Genomic DNA, 22,271 nt, shown 5'->3' with positions numbered 1-22,271 from the left:
TTTTTTTTTTGGTACTGGGAATTGAACCCAGGCGTGCTTAGCCACTGAGCAACATCCCCAGCATGTTTTTGTATTTTATTTAGAGACAGAGTCTCACTGAGTTTCTTAAGGCCTCACTAAGTTGCTAAGGCTGGCTTTGAACCCACAGTTCTCCTGCCTCATCCTCCAAAGCCACTGGGACCACAGGTGCCACCACACCTGTCTAACATATTCTTTTTGGGTGAGGGGAGGTGGTATCTTGAACTTTTCTTTTTGTTTTCAATGCTGGGAATTGAACCCAGGGCCTCATGCAAGCAACCAATTTATCACTGAGGTACATCCCCAGCCCTTGAGCATTATTTTTAATAGGTCTATCTTTTGGACACGACCTAATGGCTGGGTATCATGAGAAATACAGTATTTTATGTGTCTGGAACTTTAAGTATATTTTCACTCAAAATTCCTGTAGGACAGGAGTTTCGCAGAGTAATGAACTGGCACTGGTCATATTCAACAAGATGAGACAACCAGCAAATATGGGAAAGACCTAAGATTGAAATCCAGATTTATAGTACACCAGGATTCAATATCTGGGTTATGTGGCTTCTCTGCAAGAGGAAGAAGAAAGTTTTTTCTTTTTTGTTTTTTTTCATACCAAGTATTTTGAGCCAGGTGCAGTGGCACGTGCCTGTAATCCTAGCAGCCTGGGAGACTGAGACAAGAGAATCGAGAGTTCAAAGCCAGCCTCAGCAAAAGCAAGGCACTAAACAACTCAGTGAGATCCTGTCTCTAAATAAAACACAAAATAGGGCTGGGGATGTGGCTCAGTGGTTGAATGCCCTTGAGTTCAATCCCCGGTACTAAAAATTAATAAATATTTTATTGTATGTTGCTGCCCGTGTATATAAAATAATTACCCTTGTGAAATAGAAATTCATGAAAATTCAGAGAGGTAGATGTTAAGGATTGACAAAAGTAGAAGATTATATTATGGTACATGTGTTACAGGGAAATTTTTTGTACAGGCTTCAAATTAAGCTCTCTTGAATATTCACTGGTTCTTGAGCAGTGGGTTTGGGAAACCTCAGAAAGATGACTACAAAAAGGAATAGACTTTCTGGGGTCTGAAGGAACTTGTACATGAAGATACTCCAGTCAGTAGGGGATCATGGTGAGCATTCTGCAGACAAAATTTTTTCAAGTCTGCAACTGCCTGGGAAACCTTCATGTGGTTGAGTCCGGCCTCCAGCCAGAGCTGCTGAACCACCTCCTTCATAGTGTCAACGCTGGAGGAACCAGACATGGTGCATTCGAGGGCCAGGTGACTCTTCTGTCAGAGGGTCCACAGGTCACCATCAGCTGGGCCAGATGACTGGGCAGCATGCAGCAGAGAAGATTCTTTTTTTGAGGGGGGGGCTGTGGATTGAACTCAGGGCACTTGACCACAGAGTCACATCCCCAGCCCTTTTTTGTATTTTCTTTAGAGACAGGGTCTCACGAGTTGCTTAGCACCTCGCCATTGCTGAGGCTGGCTTTGAACTCACAATCCTCCTGTCTCAGACTCCCGAGCCACTGGGCTTACTGGCTGTGCACCACTGCGATTGGCTAGAAAAGAGATTCTTATAGAAAAAGAGATAAATAATTGCTAGGAATTAAGGGCTGATTCTTTTTTTTTTTTTAATTTGTTCTATTCAACATGACAGTAGAATGCATTTTGACACAACATGCATAAATGGAGTATTACTTCTCATTCACCTGGTTAAGGGCTGATTCTTTATCTGAAATCCCAGAAAGAGAAGCATGTCTCTTGGGAGCATGAAAGCAGTCATTCCAGTGTAGCTGAAGTCTGGGAAAGCCCAAGGCTAACTTCATGGAGACCCCATGCTTCTGACACAGAAGGCAGAAGATAACCCAGTATCTTTGATAAGGCCCTAAGAGTAAATGGGAAGTCTCAACTGGTTCTAAGGATGAGTCACTGTCTATGGGGACACATTCCCCACTGAGCTAACAGAAGGAAACTCAGTTCCTTGTATCTAAATAGCATGTTTTAGGTTTCCATTTTGTTGTGAATTCAATGAACAAATATTTGTTCAGCTCCTATGTTAGCCTGGCAACTCCATGAAATACCTATTTTCTGTTCCCCATTGTCCAGGTTCTTATAGCTGTCTGGCCAGTTACATGAGGACTGTGATGGTCACTTTCTCCTTCTTCTGAAACTACACCCTTGTATTTCCTCCTTTACCAGTAACCACCCCCCCACCCAGCCCATCTCTCTTTTAGTATCAATGTGAATGACTATTGTTTTTCTTCACAGTGCAATATCTAATTCCCCTCTTCTATTACCACCATATTCTTTTTTGAAATTTTTCTTATTGTGTGAAGGCTTTATTGGAACAATTCTTAGTATGTGTCTTCCATTGCAGCCTCCCATCTTGGGAGTTGAAGACCCTTCTTTTATCTCCTTTGGGTTAATTATTTCAAACAGGTAATTTAGACCATTAAAGTCCCAGGAATTTGAATCTTGGATCAGAAGGGATGCTGGAGGTGGGGCTAATGGCAATTCTAGGGCCAGATTATTCATGAACCTGTGGATTTGTGCCAGCTCCCTGGAACTGCCTTGATTCTGCAATTTGCCGCACGCCAGATAACTGCCTTAATTCTATGAACTCCTGATACCCTTCCAGGAATTTCTCTATTTGCTTTGTATAACTAGAGTTGGTCCCTGTTCTATGCAAATCACAGCTGGAACTGATGCAGTAAAGCTTCTATTCATTCAACTGAATATGCAATAAATTTTATTGAACACCTATCCTGCCCCAGTCAGTCTCAGTGTCTGCCAAAGTGATTATCCAAACTGATTTGTGGCAATATGTCCAAGGAAAAGATTGGAATTCAGTTTTTTGATCAGCTTTGTGTCACTGACAAAATACTTAAGATATACAACTAGTAAGGAGAAAAGATTTATATTTGGGTTATAGTTTCAGAGGTTTCATTCCATGATTAGCTGATTCTGTTGCTTTTAGGCCTATAGTGAGGCAGAACATCACCGAGGGAGCATGTGGTAGACCAAAGCTATTGACTTCGTGGTGCCTAGGAAGCAAAGGAGAATTTGCTTTTATAACAAAGCCTCTCACTCAAAACCCAGTAAACTCTGAACCATAAATGAATGAATGCATTGTTGAAGTCAGAGCCCTGGTGATTTAATCAGTTCTCAAAGACCCCCATCTTTGAACACTGCTGCATTGGGGACCAACTCTTCAACACTTGAGCTTTAGGGGTCATCTAAGAATACCCAGAATTAGCAGAATTAAACCCTAAGCTGATATTTCTTTTTTAAAAAAAAATGTTTATTTCTTAGTTTTAGGTGGACACAATATCTTCATTTTACACTTATGTAGTGCTGAAGATGGAACCCAGTGCCTTCTGCATGCTAGGTGAGCGCTTTACCACTGAGCCACAACCCCAGCCCTCTAAGCTGATATTTCTTGAGAAACATCCCCAAATTTCTATGACAAGCTAGTTACTAGAAATCTCCAACAGCTGCAAATCATCAAAGAGAGACATTTCTCCCCTGCCAGATAACTTAAATTACCCTTTGATCGAGGCTATTACTAGGCATTTTATACCAAATAGAGTGGGAGGAAACCCAGGTTATTGGCCAAGGTATTTCAAGCCAAGTGAGTCTTATAGCATCTCTCAACTATTATCAGTAATGTGAGTAATGACAGATTAACTGTAAAGATACTTTGCAAACACAGAGGAGCCTGGCAATTGAAGTTCTAGAAATGGATAGTTTTCTTTGATATTCAGAAGTTGTCAGACTACCTGGTTTTTGTTTGAAACTTACTAAGAATTCGTTACATATAGGATATTCCTAATTCCTCAAACTTCCCCAGCAACCGCCTCCAAATCCCACCCAGTTTCTTTCTTTCTTTTTTTAAAGAGAGAGAGAGAGAGAGAGAATTTTTTGATATCTATTTTATAGTTTTTTTTCCGTCGGACACAACATCTTTATTTGTATGTGGTGCTGAGGATCGAACCCAGGGGAGCGCGCATGCCAGGTGAGCACGCTACCACTTGAGCCACATCCCCAGCCCCTCTTTCTTTCTTTCTTTCTTTTTTTTTTTTTTTTCAGTTGTAGATGGACACAATATTTTTGTTTATGAATTTATTTTTTAATGTGGTGCTGAGGATCAAATCCAGTGCCTCACACGTGTGAGGCAAGTGCTCTACCACTGAGCTACAGCCCCAGGCCCCCACCCAGTTTCTTAAACAAAAATTCTTACTATGGTCTGAATATTTGTATTCCTACTCCCAACCCCCAAATTCATATGTTGAATTTCTAAGCCTCCAAGGTGATGGCATCAGGAAGTGGGACCTATGGGAGATGAAGAAGTCATGAGGGCAGAGCCCTATATTCCTGTATACAGTGCATGCCTATTGCCAGCGATTACTATCTTTAAAAATGGGATAGTGTTCTTCAAAACAAGCCAAGGGGGCTTATCTGCCCCTTTCAGCAAGTGAGGACACAGCAGGAAGTTATTTATGAATCAGGAAAGCTGGTACCATGACCTTACATTTTCCAGTCCCCAGAACTGTGAGGAATAAATTTGTTATTTATTATTTTAGCATCCCAGGAATACTAAGATAGTTCATAAACAAATAAGTAGACTCTTTGCTCTGAGAATGATAAAACAGAACCCATGTGGGGAACAAACTCTTATCTAGTTGTGTTTGTTTATACTAAACAAAATAGTAGGGGAGATATAGGTATTCACTGTTTTAAGTGTAACCAGAAATGGTGGTGGTTGTTTTTTTTTTTTTTTTTTTCCTTGTTTGTTTTGACACCATGGATTGAGCCCAAGGGCACTTAATCATTGAGTACATCATACATCCCCAGCCTTTTTTTTAATTTTTCATTTTGAGACAGGGCCTTGCTAAATTGCTGAGGTGGCTTTGAACTTGTTATCTTCCTGTCTCAGCCTACTGAACTGCTGGGATTACTGGTATGCAACATCATACCCAACCCCAGGATTGTTTGAAATGTGTGTTAAATCACATAGACAAAGAAAGTACTGTCATGAAGGAAGAAGGGACTTATGCCACTGATCCCTACAAACAGAAGGCACTGCAGGCTGTGAATGGGGAGCACACAGGGAAATACCAGGTCAGTCAGAAAACAAGGTCAGAGCCTTTATTGTGGTTTCCAAGTGAAGGACTGGGTAAAGGGGCATAAATTTTGAATTGTTTGGTTTGGCTAACTCCAACAGGCTGCAGCATTTAGGAATGTCTCTTGCAATCTGGTACCTGGCCCTGGGACAATTAGGTAAAGGGAACACTAAGAGCTTGCTAAAAGAAGAGGTTAGAAGTGTAGGCCCCCTGGAGTGGTTGGTATGCATATAAGAGGTGTGACTTGGGCAGTTTTTTACTATCTTTAGGAATTGGCTAACCCCAAAGAAGCAGTCCCTTATTTAAAAACTACAACAATAACAACAAAAAGCAGAATATAAAGGTATGATTAATACATTCACAGACAGTCCTACTTGTTTTGGCACTTTTCATCTTTTTTACTAACTCTTTAAGTGTCCATCTCCCTTTCTAGGTCTGTGAACAATGAGCACAGGGTCATATCTTACTCTTGTCACTGGTGGGTATTCAGCATATGCCTGCTAAATTAATAAGCCAGTGTGTGTGTTTAGGCAAAATTGAGGGTAGGTATAGTCAGACAAAAGAAAACAAGCAATCAAATAATAAAAACTGTGAGTCAGCTAGGCAAGAGAGTCAGCTTCTGGCCTGCTGCCCACTTTGGCTCTTCAGATACCACTGGGGCGAAAAGAAAGCCTCCCCCCACCCCTTTTGCAGCCTTCCCCCCATACCTGTATTCTCTCCAAAACTGCAAGAAAGGGAGTAGGTACAGCCATGAATAGGGAGACAGCCAGAGCTATCTCCTCAGTATTCCCTCCCCAAACCCCAAACCTGCATCCTTTCTCAGCCCTTTCCCCATGGGCTTGGTCCTATGAAATTCTAGCTTGGTCTCTGTGTTTTCTTTAGACAAAAGAGACAGGCTTGAGAACGGGCAAGCAGTGGGAGTCACTGTGTTAAAATCTTGACAGGCTCTTGGCTCGTGTCCTTGTAAAATGAGGGAAATACTAAACTCAGGGAAAACTGAGCTTACAATTGTGCAGCTCCACCCTGTTTCCACCTCCAGTCCTGTCCCTGACTATGGCCCTTCTACAAATGTTGGACCTCCAACTCAAGGAGGGGCTTCTCACTCTCGAGACAGATGGCATTCTCCCTTAAATGTGTATCTACTTTCTAAATAAACCTTTGTCTCTGCCTTTGCCAGACTCATGCTGAAATTCTTTGCTGCCCTGAGTTCCCTCTGGGAACTCTTTGGACCCTTCTTGGGAGAGATCTCTTCTCCATGACAGTCAGTTACTGAATCAGGCATGGTCCTGGCCACCCGCCTCCCATAGATGGCATGCCAATCACTGAACTGGTCACAGGAGAAGATATTTCTCTAAAGAATGGTCTGAGGAGTTTCCAGAGAAAGGGAGAACTTGACTCAGGGCCAGCAGGGTTCTTGCAGACATGACCGAAAAGAATTTTACCATGCACCAGTCAAAGGCAGAGACAGAGGTTTATTTGTGAAGTAGATACATATTCAAGGAAGAATGGGGGCTTATCTTAAGAGAGAGACCCCTTTGGGGTAAAGCAGGCTATCTCCAGAGAGACAGACAGCAACCTGTTGGTATGGGGTGTTAGTATTTGCAGAGGGAGGATAGCTAGGGGCTGGTCTAGAGGTGGAGGCAGGGTAGAGCTACACAATTTCACACCCTCGCTTGCACATTGCCCTCAAAGTTGCAACTGTTGGAGGGAGCCTTTCACATTTAGTGGTTTATGGTGCTTCTTTTGACACTTAGTGTGTCTCTCTGTCTTCCCAAATTACTATCTCAAAATGACCAGTTTTGCAAAAGAGAAAAGGTTTATTTAGGAGGCAGCCAAGCCAGAAGACAGATCAAGTCTCAGATCTCTCCCCCATAAGGTTTAGGGATATTTATGATAAAGAAGCAGGGAGGTCGAAGGTACGGGGAGAGGTGATTGGAAGTAAGGAAAATTGAAGTAATCAGTGGTCTGTACACGTGGAATCAAATTTCATTGTCTTCATAGGACACATGTTCAGAAAGTGTTGTTGGTGGGGACAAAAGGACAGTGCAAGTAATAAGTAAGGGGTCAGATCAGAAAGATGGGGGCTGGGCTGGGGATGTGGCTCAAGCGGTAGCACGCTCGCCTGGCATGTGTGCGGCCCGGGTTCGATCCTCAGCACCACGTACAAACAAAGATGCTGTGTCTGCCGAAAACTAAAGAATAAATATTAAAATTCTCTCTCTCTCTCTCTCTTTAAAAAAAAAAAAAAAAAAAAAGAAAGATGGGGGCTGGTTTGAAAGGAAAAGTAATAAAATGTTAATACCTCTAGAGCACTTCCCCTTTTCCACCTGTTGCCAAGGTTACCAGCCTCCAGGGATTATTCCTCCCTGCAGGGAGTTGTAGGGGCTGTTAATGAATGCCTCCTAGGCTGCTCCCTTCTTGCCAGCACCCCTGGTTGACTTCCTTCTGGCCCTTGGATCACTCCATCTTTTAGGTCAAGTAAGCAGGTTGTGGGGAAGAGAAGGCATGAGAACAAAGGAATTCTAAAGTGTGTAAAAGAGGCAGGACACCCCCACTTCCTCAGACAACCAGCTCCTCTGCCCCAGGGGTCCTAGCCTTGCCTCACCCTCAGCCACTTGCAGGGCCTTCTTGGGTGGGGCCGTCAGGCAGAGCAGGACAGGGCTGAGCCAGAGGCAGCAGGAGCACTATGGGCACAGTGCAGGGTTGGAGAGGGGTTCAAACTGGCCGCCTTGTCAGCAGACAGCCCTGTGCTGAACTTCACTGCCAGCTCTAAGTTTGCCTAGAGAGTGGGGCCCTGTGGTCACTGCCCAAGCCCTTCCCCTGCTGGAACGGCCCTGGAAGCAGGAATGAGAGTGGTCCCCTGGGAACCAGAGAAAGCCATCAGGCTGATGCCATCAGGTTATCTTGGGCAAACTCTTCCCTCTGCAGGTCCCAGAGCCCCATCTGCGAAACTGGGGTTGGCAGACAGCTGGATGAGGTAGCCCTGAGTCCCTTCCCTCCCTAAAGACTTAAGAGTCTGTGACCCTCAGTGTGGTATCTATGATTATCTTGAGGACTTCAAGTCTGAGCAAAGGGAAGACAGATTCTCCTGTGGCACATTAGTTGGCGGCAGAGCTGGGTGACTAGGTTGAGTCTCATCCTATATGCCCTGACTTCCCAAGAGGCCCATGAGGAAAGGTCTGGAGATGCTAGGCTCTCCATCCCAGGTTCTGAGAAACTGATGTCACTCCATTTTTGAGAAACCAGCTTCTACCTCAAGGCCTGTCCAGAGGGAGGGAGCATGACTCTTGTCCTTGGAAAAACCCACAGAAGGCTCTTAGGCACATACCCACCCTGCTGAGTTGTTTAACAAAAGGGATCTGCGGTGCTAGGTGCCCCTGACTCAGTTACCCTAGGTGAGGACCCATAGCAACCCGCTAGCAACCACCAATCAGCATGAGACAGGAAAAATATCTGAAATGTCAGGTGACCTCCCAGTAGTTTCCGTGATGTATAACATGATTAGGCAACCCTGCAGTTTGGCATATAGACTCTTGCAACCCTTCCGGGCCTAAACCAATCAGTTCAAATATATCCACCATTTGAATTCACCAACTACCCTTACCCAACTTGTTCCCGCCAGTGAATGTGCTCATCAATGTTAAGAATTGTTGTTTGATTTTCCCGCGGTATAAAATGATTTGCTGTGTGATGTTGTGATGCATAGCGTATCCCCCCAAAACCTATAAATCCTCACTGAGCTAAGGGTTGGGACTCACTACTCAGGACCGCTGCGTTGTAAACGGTTAAGAGTCCAGGCTCGAGCCTGCAATAAAGACTCTTGTGCAATTGCATCAGATTCGGCTCCTGGAGGTCTATTGGGGTCCCACGAATCTGGCATTACGGTTCTAGGAGCTTGTGGGCACCTGGTAGCCCTGCAGGCGTGGGGGCCATTTCTTGGCACTGGCCCAGGGATGGCAGAGTTTCCTGGGTATGTGGACAGTGGGCCCCATAACTGGGCCCTTATAACACCCCTTGCCTTATCCATGAACCAAGGATTGGGTGGGGCATGTCTGAGAATCAAGGGCACATTCAGCAGAAATGAGAAGGGGGCAAAAAGGGAAGGGGGTGCAGCCCAGTTGGGGCCTCTCAACTTGGCAAGGAGTCACAAGACTGGCCCAAGGCTTAGGGTAGAGGGTATGGTGGAGGACGTCAAAGGAAGGGATGTTCTATGTCCCACTTAACGCTCAAGAAGCAGTGAGCCTGATCCAAGGATCTTTCTTAAGGAAATCCTAGGAATCCTAGGCTGGGGGCAGGGGGCGGACACACCTAAAATCTTCATCCCAGAGCAGGAAGTCTTTGCCTTTGGATAGGCCATGTCCTCTTTTGAGAATCTGAGGGAAATTACATCCTTCCCTAGTGGGGAAACTGAGGACCAGATTGTCAAGGAGATGTCTCACATCTAGCTTAGGACTTAAAAGGCCCTTGCTTGAGAGTGAGTGAGGCCCTGTATACCTGAAGGCAGGGAGCCAATGAGTGCAGATCTGAACCAGGCAGGATGGCAGGGGGATAGGCAGGATGGCAGGGGGACAGCCAGCGGGGCTGGAGGAGGCAGCATGAACTCCTCAGAGACTGGGGCCTGGCCTTCTCGGCCCCCCATGGAGCTGGACTCCCTCCAGCACTCCCCCTCCCAGGCAGTTCCATGATGCACATCCAGGCCTTGGCCCAGGCTCCTGGACCACCTCTCTCCTCCCTCACTCAGATCCAGTTTATTGGGGGGGCTGTCCTTTGGGAATGAGCTTGGGAGCCTCTGGCTTCCCCACTTGGCCTTTCCCCCTGATGGTCAGCAGGGTTGAGCCATCCCTCCTGCACACACAGGTTCACAGGCACTAAAACCTGGGCACAGGGACTCCTCCCCTCCTTCTCTGCCATGTGCCCATGAACTTGGGCTTCCCAGACAGAGGAAGTGAGCAGGAATAAGATTTGAGAAAAGCCTTAAGCCCCAAAGGGACTTGAGACCAGGGAGACAGATATTGGGCAGGGAAAGGGGATGAGAAGAGTTGGAGTTCAAGCCAGGGCAGGCGGATGGGGCTGGGCCGGGGATTCCCAGGAGAGGTGTAGGAGGAAAGGAAGAGGGAAGAGCAGCCTTGTGGTGGGACTTTGTAGTCTGGAGACTTGGAAACACATCCTGCATCATAGGTCACCCACCTCCTAAAGTTGGTCAGAAAGGATAAGGGGCTGGGCGAACAAACCCCCGAGGATGAGCTCATACCAAACATGTGCATACTCTCTCTCTCTCTCTCTCACACACACACACACACACACCCTAGGGGACATGCATCTGACCCCTTGGGTGACATCCTTTTGCCTCCACCTTTGTCACACAAGATGGTTTCACCCAGATACAAGTATGGAAAGAAGCAGTATAGTTTGTCTGTCCTGATGCTTCATGTGGCAAGATGATATGGGGTCCTTGATACAAATTCAGAGAGCCCCACAACCACTAATAGTACTCTGGAAATTCTGACATGGTCGGGTCGCCCAACTAGTGGAGAAAATAACCATAAATCATTCCAGCTGCATTCATTGCTTGCCTGCTGTGCACTAGATGAAACACCTCACCTCCTCCTCCAACAACCTACTACAAAGGTGATATTATTCCCAGTCCCAAGATCACACTCTGGAGACTAACAGACACACGGTTTGATGTGCCCCCTGCCCAACACTCTGGGGCCTGCAGACTCAAAAGACCTGAGTCTACCCCAGGGACAGGACCAGAACCAGCACCTGATGCACCCCAGGAGGAAGGGACCAGGGTGGGACACAGTTGCAGGAGAGATGCAGGATGAATGCCCCCACCCTCCCACATCTGGGGAGGAGGCGGCCAGGAGGGGGCTCCAGACTGACTCAGGCTGGCTCACCTCCAACTAGAGGGCTGGGCCAGACTTGGTTTTCAAATTCCTGGGCAGCAGGCACCCCCTGTAGTCAGACAGGGATGCTGCAGGGCAGGGCTTGTTCCATCCCTAGTGCTAGCTGGGGGTTTTCTCTCCTCTCATCTCCAGCCCTTGCCAGGAAGCCAGCCAGGTCAGTCACTGTGACTATTACTGTTGCCACATTTTAAAGATGAGAGAAATGACAAGTGACTTGCTCAAGGTCAATGAGCTAGACAATGTTGGTTCCCTAGCTTGGGTCTCCAGAGAGCAAGGATCTTTCCCTTCCAAGAGGGCTTTGTTCCAACCCCTCAGAGCCTCCCTACATCCCCAGGAAACACCGCTTCTCTAAACCAGGAACAAACAGACAGAGCAGCCATAGGAAGAAGTAAAAACTATTTACAAATGTACAACAGGAATGGAAGTCTTAGCACTCCCAATAGGGGAGTGATTGAGGGCTCAGCTACGAGAGGTCTCCACATGGAGGCTCAGAAGATGAAGTTCAGATGTCCTGGTATCCAGCAGTGTGAATGGGTGAGTGAGAGGCTCGTGGATGGGAGGCCAAGCCTTCTCTGTGGGCTTTTTGCTGCGGCATCGGGCTGATGGAAATCTAAACACATAAGTCAATACATGGGTGTTCTTTCTAGCCCCTACCCTGCAGTTCACAGTCATGGCTCTGGGCCCCAGGAGGCAGGACAAAGGAGAGGGTTGGTACCCCAAGTAATGCAAGGGCCCTTGGGGGGCACCATGGGTTATCTACCCTACTGCACTCCTAATGCTCCACTTCATATATTTCACATGGGATTTCAAGTATAAATTTCCATTAAAAAAAAAAAAAAAAAAGAGCCAGGCACAGTGGCACATGACGATAATTCTAGTGGCCTGGGAGGCTGAGGCAGGAGGATCACAAGTTCAAAGCCAGCCTCAGCAAAAGTGAGGCACTAAGTAACTTAGTGAGAACCTGTCTCTAAATAAAATACAAAATAGGGCTGGGGATTTGGCTCAGGGGTCGAGTGCCCTGAGTTCAATTCCCTGTCCCCCCTCCCCCCCAAAAAGAATCTCCTTTAAAACATAAATGACTAGTCTCAGTCCTCATTAATAACTGAGGAAACTGAGGCCTAGAAAGGTAAGGGACTGGCCAAGGCCAACTAGCAAATTAGTGGTGCAGTCTTTTCTCTTTGTCTATTGAGCAACACCTGGGAGTGCTCTGAAACCTGGAACCCGCACACTCAGGTTCATATTTCCGTTCCTTAAGCTCCATGTGCTTCAGCTTCAGGGCCAGCCCAACCTCAGGAGCCTCCCCCAACACATGTGTGACCCACAGACATCCCTCTCCCAATGCAAACCCACTATTCCTCACCTCCTGTAAAGCTGCAGCCTCGCCACTCCCTGGGGGGCCCTGCCCATGTGATGGAGATGTGGGCCCAGGGAGCTCTGTGGGACGGTGTTGACGGGAATATTGTGGTGAGAACCGTGTGTGCACTGGGTCCCCTTGCTCAGGGTCCCACTCCGTGCCTTCCTCCTGCTGCATCCAAGTAGCTGTAGACATGTACCTGGGGCGTGATAGACCAAATGCAGGGAGTCATACCCACCTTGGCCTGGTCCCCCTGACCACCCTCACCCTCAGCTTGGAAAGCACAGAGCCCAGGGTTCCCAGCCAGGAGTCTCATCCCAGCTGCATTTCCCCTCTACCCCATTTCTTAGGGCAAGAACCTAGAAGGGCAATGAATGGGGACGTTCCCAGAGGCTCCCAGAGTGCCCTGGAGTAAACCCCAAAGGAAAGGACAATGGGTGACAGGGCCTGGGAGCTGTGGTCAGGGACCAAGGAAGAAGACCCAGCTTTATCTCACCCCACTCCCACCAGCCCCAGAGGTCCACCACTTGAGCCTTCAGTTTACCAACTCACTTGGGTCCCACTGGCATACAAATGGTCAAATACCAGTTGTTGGCACAGCCCTGGTCGAAGGGGTTGTTGTTCCGGAGGGATTTGCCCTGGAGGGAGATGGGGATGGGAAGAGGAGCTCAGAATCAGCAGGACTGGGCAAGGCCATCTCCCAGTGACTCTTCCTAAGTCAGTCAGCTAAGCCAGGGCTCAGCCCAGGCCTGGAGCAAGATTCTAAGGGCAGGGGAGCCCAAGAGTGACCCAGGGCCTCCTGCCTTCCTAGGCTCCTAGGAAGAGTGACCTCCCTCGACCCACTTGTGAGCAGCTCTCCCCAGACAATGCTGACACTGCACTCCTTTCTCCTGCCTTCTCAGGGCTCCTCATCATGTTGTGCCTCCCTGTGCAAGATCCTTGTTCTGTCTCCATTGGCCACACCTGTCCTCTTACCTCATCCTTCCACATACCCCCCTTTTTTAAAAAATATTTTTTAGTTGTTGATAGACCTTATTATTTTTTTAATTTGAATGGGGTGCTGAGGATCAAACTCAGTGCCTCACACATGCTAGGCAAGTTCTCTGCCACTGAGCTACAACCCCAGCCCCTTTCAGATACCTTTTAAACTCTTCCTTGTGCTGCTCAATTGCTCCAAAGACAATGTCACCACCCCACTCCCATTTCATTTCCCCACCTCTCATTTTTTCTAAAATTATGCCTTAATTGAATTTCACTATCTGGGAGGACAGGGGCAGTGGGGAGGCCCAATCATAGTTTCCTAGTCAAAAATCACATGGCCCAGGAAAATCTGGGCTGAAGGCCTTCAGTACACAAAGCAGTAAAGGTCAAGGCAAGGCAGGGCTGATGAATAAGGGCCAAGCACAGAGTCTCAGGTGGGAGAAGGACCAGATATGGCAGTGGTGGGCTGGTGACTAAAAGGATGGGAGGTGATGAGCAGGTAGGCTCCTCTGTCTGTTCACTGTCTCGGGGTCTGCAGCGTCCCCTCCCCCACTGATGCTGCCCACCAGTCTTACTGAAAGAGCCTTTAGTCAAGAGATTGCCATACTAAAGGAATGCCAGGGCAGAGATGCCCACCCCTGTCATTCCTATTCAACACTAAAAAGAAAAAGCAATAAAGATACACAGATTGGAAAGAAGGTAATGAAACTGTTCTTCACAGATGACAATTTTCTATGTAGAATGTACAACAGCCACAAAATGCTGAGGGAGAACTCAGTGGTTGAGCACCCCTGATTCAATCCCTAGTCCTAGAAAAACAACACTAAGGACTCCTGCTCTTGGGAAAATGCTATGAAGAAAATGGAATGACAAGTCACAGATTGCAAGAAGAGATTTGCAAAACCTAGATCTGAATCTGATGTAGAAAACTCTTAAAACTCAATAAGAAAACAACCGTTTTTTCAAATGGGCAAAAGATTGGAGTAAACGCTTTTTGGGGGAGTGGGTACCACGGATTGAATATAGGGGCACTCAACCACTGAGCCACATCCCCAGTCCAATTTTTTTGTATTTTATTAGAAACAGGGTCTCACAGAGTTGCTTAGTGCCTCGCTTTGCTGAGGCTGGTTTTGAACTCGGAATCCTCCTGTCTCAGCCTCCCAAGCTGCTGGGATTACAGGTGTGCGCCACCGTGCCCTGCCAGGAGTAAACATTTTACCAAAGACCCACTGATGGCCAAACAGACATGAAAATAGGCTCAACATCATTACTCATTAGGAAAACACAACCTGGAACCTTAATGAAATACTACAACTCATCTAATAAGACAGGTTTGATTAAAAGACAAAACCAAATAACAAAGGACAGTGTGAGGGGCTGGGGTTGTGGCTCAGTGGTAGAATGCTTGCCTAGTGTGTGTGAGGCACTGAATTCGATTCTTAGCACTGCATATAAATAAATGAAAGGTCAACTGATACCTAAAAGATATTTGAAAAAAAAAAGTGTGAAATGTTGGTGAGGATGTGAAGCAACTGGAATTCCCAAACATTGCTGGTAGAATTTAGAAACCTTACAGTTGTTTTGGAAGACAAATTTGGCAATTTCCTACAAAGTTCCACACGTGTTTACCTTATGACTCAGCAATGCCACCCCTAAGAATTTATTCAACAAAAATGAAAACTTATGTTCACATGCCTGTGCATCAATGTTTGGGGCAGCTTTATTTATAACTACCCCAAACTAGCTGGGCATAGTGGCCCACACCTATAATCCCAGAGGCTTGGGAGCCTGAAGCAAGAGGATGGCAAGTTCAAAGTCAGCCTCAGCAACTTAGTGATGCGCTAAGCAACTTAGTGAGACCCTGTCTCAAAATTAAAAAAAAAAAAAAAATGTTTTAAAGCATAATGGGAGGGGTGCTAGGAATGTGGCTCAGTGATTAAACACCCCCGGGTTCAATTTCTAGTATGAAAAAAACAAAACAAAACAAACAAAAATACTGGCAAAAACTAGATATAATGTAAAAAATCCTTCGTTTGGTGAATGTATAAACAATCTATAGGGCATCCATACGCTTCTACACAGCAATAAAAGGAAATAAAATACTGATATGAGCAACAACATGGATGAATCTCAAATACATTGTCCTAAATAAATAAAGCCAGAGAAAAGAAGGCAATGACTCCATTTACATGTGATCCTGGAAAAAAAGAAAAACCAGAAGGACATAGGGAGAGAGATTGACAACAACAGGTGAATGAAAGGATATTCTGGAGTAAAGAAACTGCCTAAACTTGATCATGCTGGAGAATGCAGGACAGTATCCATTTGACAAAATCCCTTATCCTAGACTAAAAGGGTGAATTTTGCAGTTTTAATTTATTCCTCAATAAATGAGTTTTTGTTGTTTTTTGTTTTTAAATCCCACCATGGCTCCCAGGTTTCCACTTCATCAAAACTAAATTTCACGCTCAACTTTTAGGGGCTTTTTAATCTTGACTCCCACGGGGTCAACTTCATTGCCCATGCCACCTTGGGTTTGATTTAGAATCGTTCCTTCCTCATTTCCTTAACATCCTACTTTCGGGTTTCTGTGCCTTTTTGCAAAGGTGTGCCTTTCACAGACAACACCCTCCTGTCTTCCACCTTTGCAAAATCACACCTAGGACAGGAAGAGTGGCACGTCCTCCTCTACAATGCTGGCCTCGCCAAAGTCAGTTTCTTGCAGGCTGCTATACCACTCAGGACCGACCCCCGTTCTCAAGCGTTTTCCTAGGTGTCTGCTGGTGTTATTCTGATCGCAGAGTTCTTTTATCAACACAAGCACAGGATGTACCCATCCCTCAAATAACAGGCTCTCCATGCAATGCACCCAGGAGGAAGAATGACCACTGAGCTCCAGGGGGAGGAAAGATCTGAGCTGCATCTTAAGGGGTGGGTCTGGAAGGACTCATGAGGCACCATCAGGACCAAGGGCAGTGAAGATCAGCCGAAAGTGCTGGATTCCCAAAGATGCAAGATGCCTCCGCACCGTCTGGTATTGCAGTACTCGCTTACCTTGCTCACCGACACAGCCTGCATTATCAGGAGCAGAATGACAGGAAGCAGGAGTACCAAGACGGGTACAGCTACTAGGATGCTTTGCATACACAAGCTAAGAAGAACAGACAAACTGTTCTCTCCTGGCCCCGCCCAACGACCGACACGTCCTCATTAGCCCCGCCCCGGCTGGCCCCGCCCACCCACTTTTTCCTCCCTGGACTGGACAATTAATCCAGCACACCCAAGAGGAACCTCACCCCACCATGCTGTCCTCCCACTTGTCCCTTTTTAACCTTCATTACCCCACTTCTTGGCCTCCCTAGATTCTTAACTCCATAGTCCATCCTACCACGCCCATCTCCCTGACCCCACTCGCCTTCAACCTGACCTTCATAGGTCCTCCCAAGTAGCTTCTCCCTTTAGCCCTGCCCACACCATCAGCCCTGCCCTCGGTTAACCCCCCCTCTTGGCTGTCCTGCCCCTTGGCTGTCCGTCCCTCCCCACAACCCATTCTCTTCCCAGTATGGGCCCTTGGGACTGTGTGGATACGCCATGGCTGAGTCCAGCGACAAGGGCATGTGTCTTGTACGAATGAGAAAAAGCACACTGGTAGCCAGAAGAACAACCAGATAAAGGCACAGGGACACCAGCAGCAGCACGAATACGCGGAAATTTCTTTGACCTACACAATTGTTTACCCACGGGCAGTGGTGGTCAAAGTCCTAGGGGAGAGAAGGCAGACCTTGAGGGTCTATTTGGCTTAGCCCAATACCCCCAAATCTTGAGGCCCCCCCTCAACCCAGCCCCTAGACCTCCTGCTCTTGGCCCTGCACGTGAGCTCCCATCTCCAGGGTGAAACCAGCACGTCCATGGATAGAGCACAGTTAGGACGCCATGGCTCATCAGGTCATTTGTCATGAGTGAGGTCTTTAGAGACAAGACCTGCCTGGTGTCACTTTGAGCAGGATACAGAAAAGCTCTGAAGCTGTATTTTTTCAGATACTGGGTAAGGATGAGAAGAATTTCTTGCCCAGTCAGCCTTCTGTACTTGGAAACCCGTGCAGGGTGTGCACATGAGAGAAGAGCACTCGGAACCCAGGAAACCCTCAATTGGACACCCAGAGGTGGACAGGCAACGATACCCAGAACAGGGCAGCAGCCGGCCTAAAGTTATGGGTATCTAGTATCAGCAAGCTAGTGGGACAGTCACTGCCTTTCCTCCCCTTGACTCCACCAGGCTCAGCACAGATGGTGCCCTTTGCATGTCAGCACCTGTGCAAGCAAGGCCAGCGTCTCAGGACAAGTGCAGAACTGGAGGCAATAACATATATAAGTGACCAAGAGTGGCTGAGAGCCACTTGTTGCAGTGTGGGAAGATGGTCTCATACCCACCCCTGGACCACATATGATGTGAGGTTCCTGGTCCTGGCCAGGTGCCCTGGGATGGGTTGGTGAGTGGACAGGAAGGAGGAGTACTTACCTCCACACAGATATTACAGAAGGGACAGTGGTGGGTCCGGGGTGGGCGATGGAAAGAACACTTCGAGCACCACTGCAGGCGAAAGGCCGTGTTGTTCACTTGTGCTATGTATTGAATGTTGGGGTCCTCTTCTAAGGAGCCTGGCAGGGGAAGAGATTTGGGCAGTGGCAGGAGGCCCTTCCACCACTCTACTGCTTGGGGCCGCCCCATAGCATCATTGGGCAACAAGAAGGGTGGGGAGGAGGAGGGCAGGGGAATCCCGGTCCCTGTTGAGCAAGCTGACCACTCAGATGGGTGGCAGTCAGAGAGAAAGGGCTGTCCAGCCACAGGAGCTCTACACAGAGCTCTCCCCTTTTGGAATAGTGATCAGTGCTTGAAGTCGTGTGTAAAATGGGAAGGAGGAGGAGTGAACTGCATGGTTTGGAAGAGCCTGCTGGCCTCTCTTGCCAGCCTGCCCAGTCCTTCCTTCTAAAGCAACTGGAACACCTCCAGGATTCTGTTTTTTCACACTTCAGTGGCTTGGGAAATGAAGTGCCAGGGCCCAAGTAATGATGACATGGAGGGAAGGGCTCCTGAGGCCACGGGGTCGGGGGGTGGGGTTGAGGGGGGTTAGCATTTTTGAAATCACCCCTATAGGCATCAGCCCTTGGGATACCACCTCCTTCTCCAGGGGTCTGAGGCCTTACCTTTGTGTAAAATGCCTGGGTCTGACCCATTGAGGAAGATGAGGCTCCCGAAGGACACAAGAAAAAGTAGGCCCGGCACCACACTGAATTCCCAATGCCCATTCTGAGCCAGCCACCGGCACCTGAAACCAGAGCCAGACTCAGTCCTAGTCTGGGGAAACCCAGAGCTCCCCACGAGGCCTAGTTCACCTGAGGTAGGACTCACTCGCCTTAAGGACAGATCTAAATATCCAGGTTAGAGACAGACCATGGAGACTCCACAAAATGTCACCAGCATTACCAGTCTCTCATAGTTCCCTAAATGCGTCAGGCACTCCAGACCTCTGTGCTTTCACATTGGGTTCCCTCTAACTCTATATCCTCCTTCCCCTGCTGACCCTCTCTCTCCACTTCCCTCCCTGCCTCTGTACTGTCGTTGTCTATTTTCTCTTCTGTGTCTAAGACACTGACACCTTCCGTGGGAGACTCACGGGAAGGCAAAGTAGATGCCACTTATCGTAATAAGAAGCATTGCATTAAAAGCTGGAAACAGGCTTGGTTTCAGCCATGAGGATTCGATCGGAGGTTCATTTGGGGGCGTGATACTCTGTGAAGAGGCCATGGCTAGACCACCAAGTCTCACAGACTGAAGCCACCAACGAACTCTTCTGGGTTGGCACCCAGACTGCCATGACAACAGAAGTGACATCACAGAGGTTCTGGAATGGGGGCTCTGGCTGCTTCCAGTGACTTCTGAGATCAACCTTCCCCCGCCCCCACATACGCACATGTTGTAGACTGGGACATCCTGCTCTTATGATGGTAGCTTTGTTGGAGCTTGTGATGATGTGATGTGGTTTGTCCCCAAAGGTTCAAAGGCTGGAGGGTTGGTCCTCAGTGATGAGGTGGTAGAACCTGAAAGAGGTGAGCCTAGTGGGAGGTAACTCAGTCACTCTGCAAGATGCCCTCTCAAGGGAGTAATGGACTTCTCATGGGCCCCCATTTGCTCCTGTAAGAGGGAGTTGTTATAAAAAGAGCCAGATTGGTCCCTCCCTGTTTTCTGACCACGCAATCTGGTGAACACCCTCACCAGAGATCTCTTGCAGGAGCTGCCAAATCTTGGATTCTGAGTTAAATAAACCTTACCTCCTTATAAATGATCTGTTCTCGGGTATTTTGTTAGAGCAACAGAAAGCAGGCTAATACAGAGGCCATAAAATATGTGAAGATGGCATGGGGAGAAGTTTGGTGATGGTTATCCCCCTTTCAGGCCCAGTGCTAATTGGAGTCAACAGTGCTCATTGCTCATCCTAGCTCCACTTCTTCCTTTTTGTTGTAACAGAGCTCCAGTTTGGGGAAGGAGGTAGAAATCTACCAATTAAATATCTTCCCAGTTTACTCACTTCCATGGTGGGATTTATGATGTAATTCTCTCTCAAAAATAAAATGAGCTGGGGATGTGACTCAATGGTTAAACAATCCTAGGTTCAATCCCTGATGATGATGATAATAACAACAATAATAATAATAATTTGTACATATTTATGGCATATAACATAATTTGAAACATGTATACATTGAAGAATGTCTGAGTCAAGCTTTTTAACATATACATTACTTCATATTCTTATTTGTGGTGAGGACCCTTAAAATCTACTCTTTGAGTCATTTTTAGTGTAGATAACATTATCAACTGTACTCATTCTGTTGTATGTTATTATTAACTGTAGTCATTATATTGCACAATAGATCCCTTAAACTCATCTCTCTCATCTAAGTGTAATTTGTTCTCCTGGGACCAGCATCTTCCCCCTCCACAGCCCAGCCACTCCTGGGCCCCTGGCAGTCACCATTCTGCTCTCTGTTTCTATGAGTTCAACTTTTATAGATTCCACATGTAGGTGAGATCATGTGATTGTTGCCCTGTGCGTGGCTATTTCCCCCAATAACACGTCCTTTGGCCTCATTCATTTGTCATAAATGACAGAATTTCCTTATTTTTTTTAAAGACTAAAGAGTATCCCCTTATATTTCTAAACCACATTTTCTGTATCCATTCATCCACCGATTGGCTGGACCATAGGGTAGTTTTTTGTTCTTTGTTTTTGTTGTTTTTGGTGCTGGGGATTGAACCCAGGGCCTTGTCCATGCAAGGCAAGCACTCTCCCAACTGAGCACTATTTTTAATTTTTAAAGAAACTTCCCATACTGATTTCCATAATGACTGTACTAATTTACATTCCCCCAAACATAGTACAAGAATTCTAGTTTCTCCACATCCTGACCAGTACTTAAAATCTTTTGTCTTTCTTTTTCTTTTATTTATGATGGGGGTTGAACCCAGGGGGACTTTACCCCTGATAGCCATCTGGAGACCTTTTTACTTTTTATTTTGAGATCAGGTCTCACTAAGTTGCTGAGGTTTACCTTGAATTTATAATCCTCCTGCCTCAGCCTCCTGAGTTACTGAGATTAAGGCATGTGCCACTGGTTCTTTTGTCTTTTTGATAATAGCCATTCTAATAGGTGCGAGAGGGTATCCCATTATGATTTTAATTGCATTTCTCTAATGATTAGTAATGTTGAATATTTTTTTCAGATTTCTCTTGGTCAGTTGTGTTTCTACTGAGAATGAAGTGATGTTTGGGTCACAGTCTACCACCAAATTTTATGTCAATTTCTGTTGTAGCACAAGAAGAAGGGATGACATGCATTGGGTCATGGAAAAAGGTCAGGAGTGGTACTAGAATCATAACTACCAGGTCTATTGAGCTTTGGAGCAGACCATGCTAGCCTTAGGGTTTCTTTTTTTGTTTTGTATTTTTAATTAGATATATATGACAGCACCATGCATTTTAATTCATTGTACACAACTGCAGCACAAATTTACATTTCTATGGTTGTACCTGATGTAGCGTTCACACCATATGTGCATTCATACATGTACCTAGGGTAATGATGTCCATCTCATTCCACCATCTTTCCTACCCCCGTGCCCCCTCCTCACCTCTGCCTCCCCTTTGCCCCATCAAAGTTCCTCCATTTTTCCTTATCAGAGAGAACATTCAGCCTTTGGATTTTGGGGATTGGCTTACTTCATTTAGCATGATATTCTCTAACTCCATTCATTACATGTCGTAATTTTATTCTCTTTTAATGCTGAGTAATATTCCATTAGGTATATATACCACAGTTTCTCTATCCATTCATCTATTGACGGGCATCCAGGCTGTTTCCACAGTTTAGCTATTGTGAATTGAGCTGCTATAAACATTGATGTGGCTGTGTCCCTGTAATATGCTGATTTTAAGTCATTTAGGTATAGACCTAAGAGAGGGATAGCTGGGTCAAATGGTGGTTCTATTCCAAGTTTTCTAAGGAATCTCCATACTGCTTTCCAGATTGGGTTGCACCAATTTGCAGTCCCACCAGCAGTGTATGAGTGTACTTTTTCCCCTTCCACATCAACATATATCGTGGTCTGTCTTCAGCACACAGGGCACTTTGTGGTACAACCACTGTTCCATGTGGTTTACATGAATTAACCCACAATTCCTTGTTTTACAGATAGGGAAATTGAGTGACCAGGGGCTAAGTGCTACCCAAGGTCTCCCTGCTGGACAGTTGTAGAGCTGTGATTTGGACTTATGAGGTCTGGCTCCAGAGTCCTTGCCACCAACCACCAAGCAAGTGAC

At 46.6% G+C, this 22,271-nt stretch overlaps 1 protein-coding gene and 1 pseudogene across 1 annotated transcript; both read right to left on the bottom strand.

Annotated features, from left to right (window-relative positions):
* Positions 1-1,075: 1,075 nt before the first annotated feature.
* LOC143642209 (guanine nucleotide-binding protein G(I)/G(S)/G(O) subunit gamma-5 pseudogene) lies at positions 1,076-1,282 on the bottom strand (annotated as a pseudogene).
* Positions 1,283-16,051: 14,769 nt separating this feature from the next.
* LOC143407826 (palmitoyltransferase ZDHHC19-like) lies at positions 16,052-19,198 on the bottom strand. The gene is made up of 6 exons (XM_077110337.1): positions 19,068-19,198; positions 18,598-18,719; positions 17,912-18,051; positions 16,981-17,153; positions 16,447-16,528; positions 16,052-16,183 (listed from the first exon to the last, which is right to left on the bottom strand). The coding sequence occupies exons 1-6, from the start codon at positions 19,196-19,198 to the stop codon at positions 16,052-16,054; spliced, it is 780 nt and encodes a 259-aa protein (XP_076966452.1).
* Between the last annotated feature and the right edge of the window lie 3,073 nt (positions 19,199-22,271).

This window comes from Callospermophilus lateralis, chromosome 10 (genome assembly GCF_048772815.1).
Source record: "Callospermophilus lateralis isolate mCalLat2 chromosome 10, mCalLat2.hap1, whole genome shotgun sequence".
NCBI lineage: Eukaryota > Metazoa > Chordata > Mammalia > Rodentia > Sciuridae > Callospermophilus > Callospermophilus lateralis.
This window is presented reverse-complemented; position numbering and strand designations above follow the sequence as displayed.

Excerpts from the sequence above, each read along its gene's own strand:
- LOC143407826 (XM_077110337.1), bottom strand. The coding sequence starts at position 19,198 with ATGGCCTCTTCACAGAGTATCACGCCCCCAAATGAACCTCCGATCGAA. Across the intron at positions 18,720-19,067 it reads GGCATCTACTTTGCCTTCCC|GTGCCGGTGGCTGGCTCAGA; the intron begins GTGAGTCTCCCA and ends CTCTGGTTTCAG. Across the intron at positions 17,154-17,911 it reads TCTGTAATATCTGTGTGGAG|GACTTTGACCACCACTGCCC; the intron begins GTAAGTACTCCT and ends TCTCTCCCCTAG.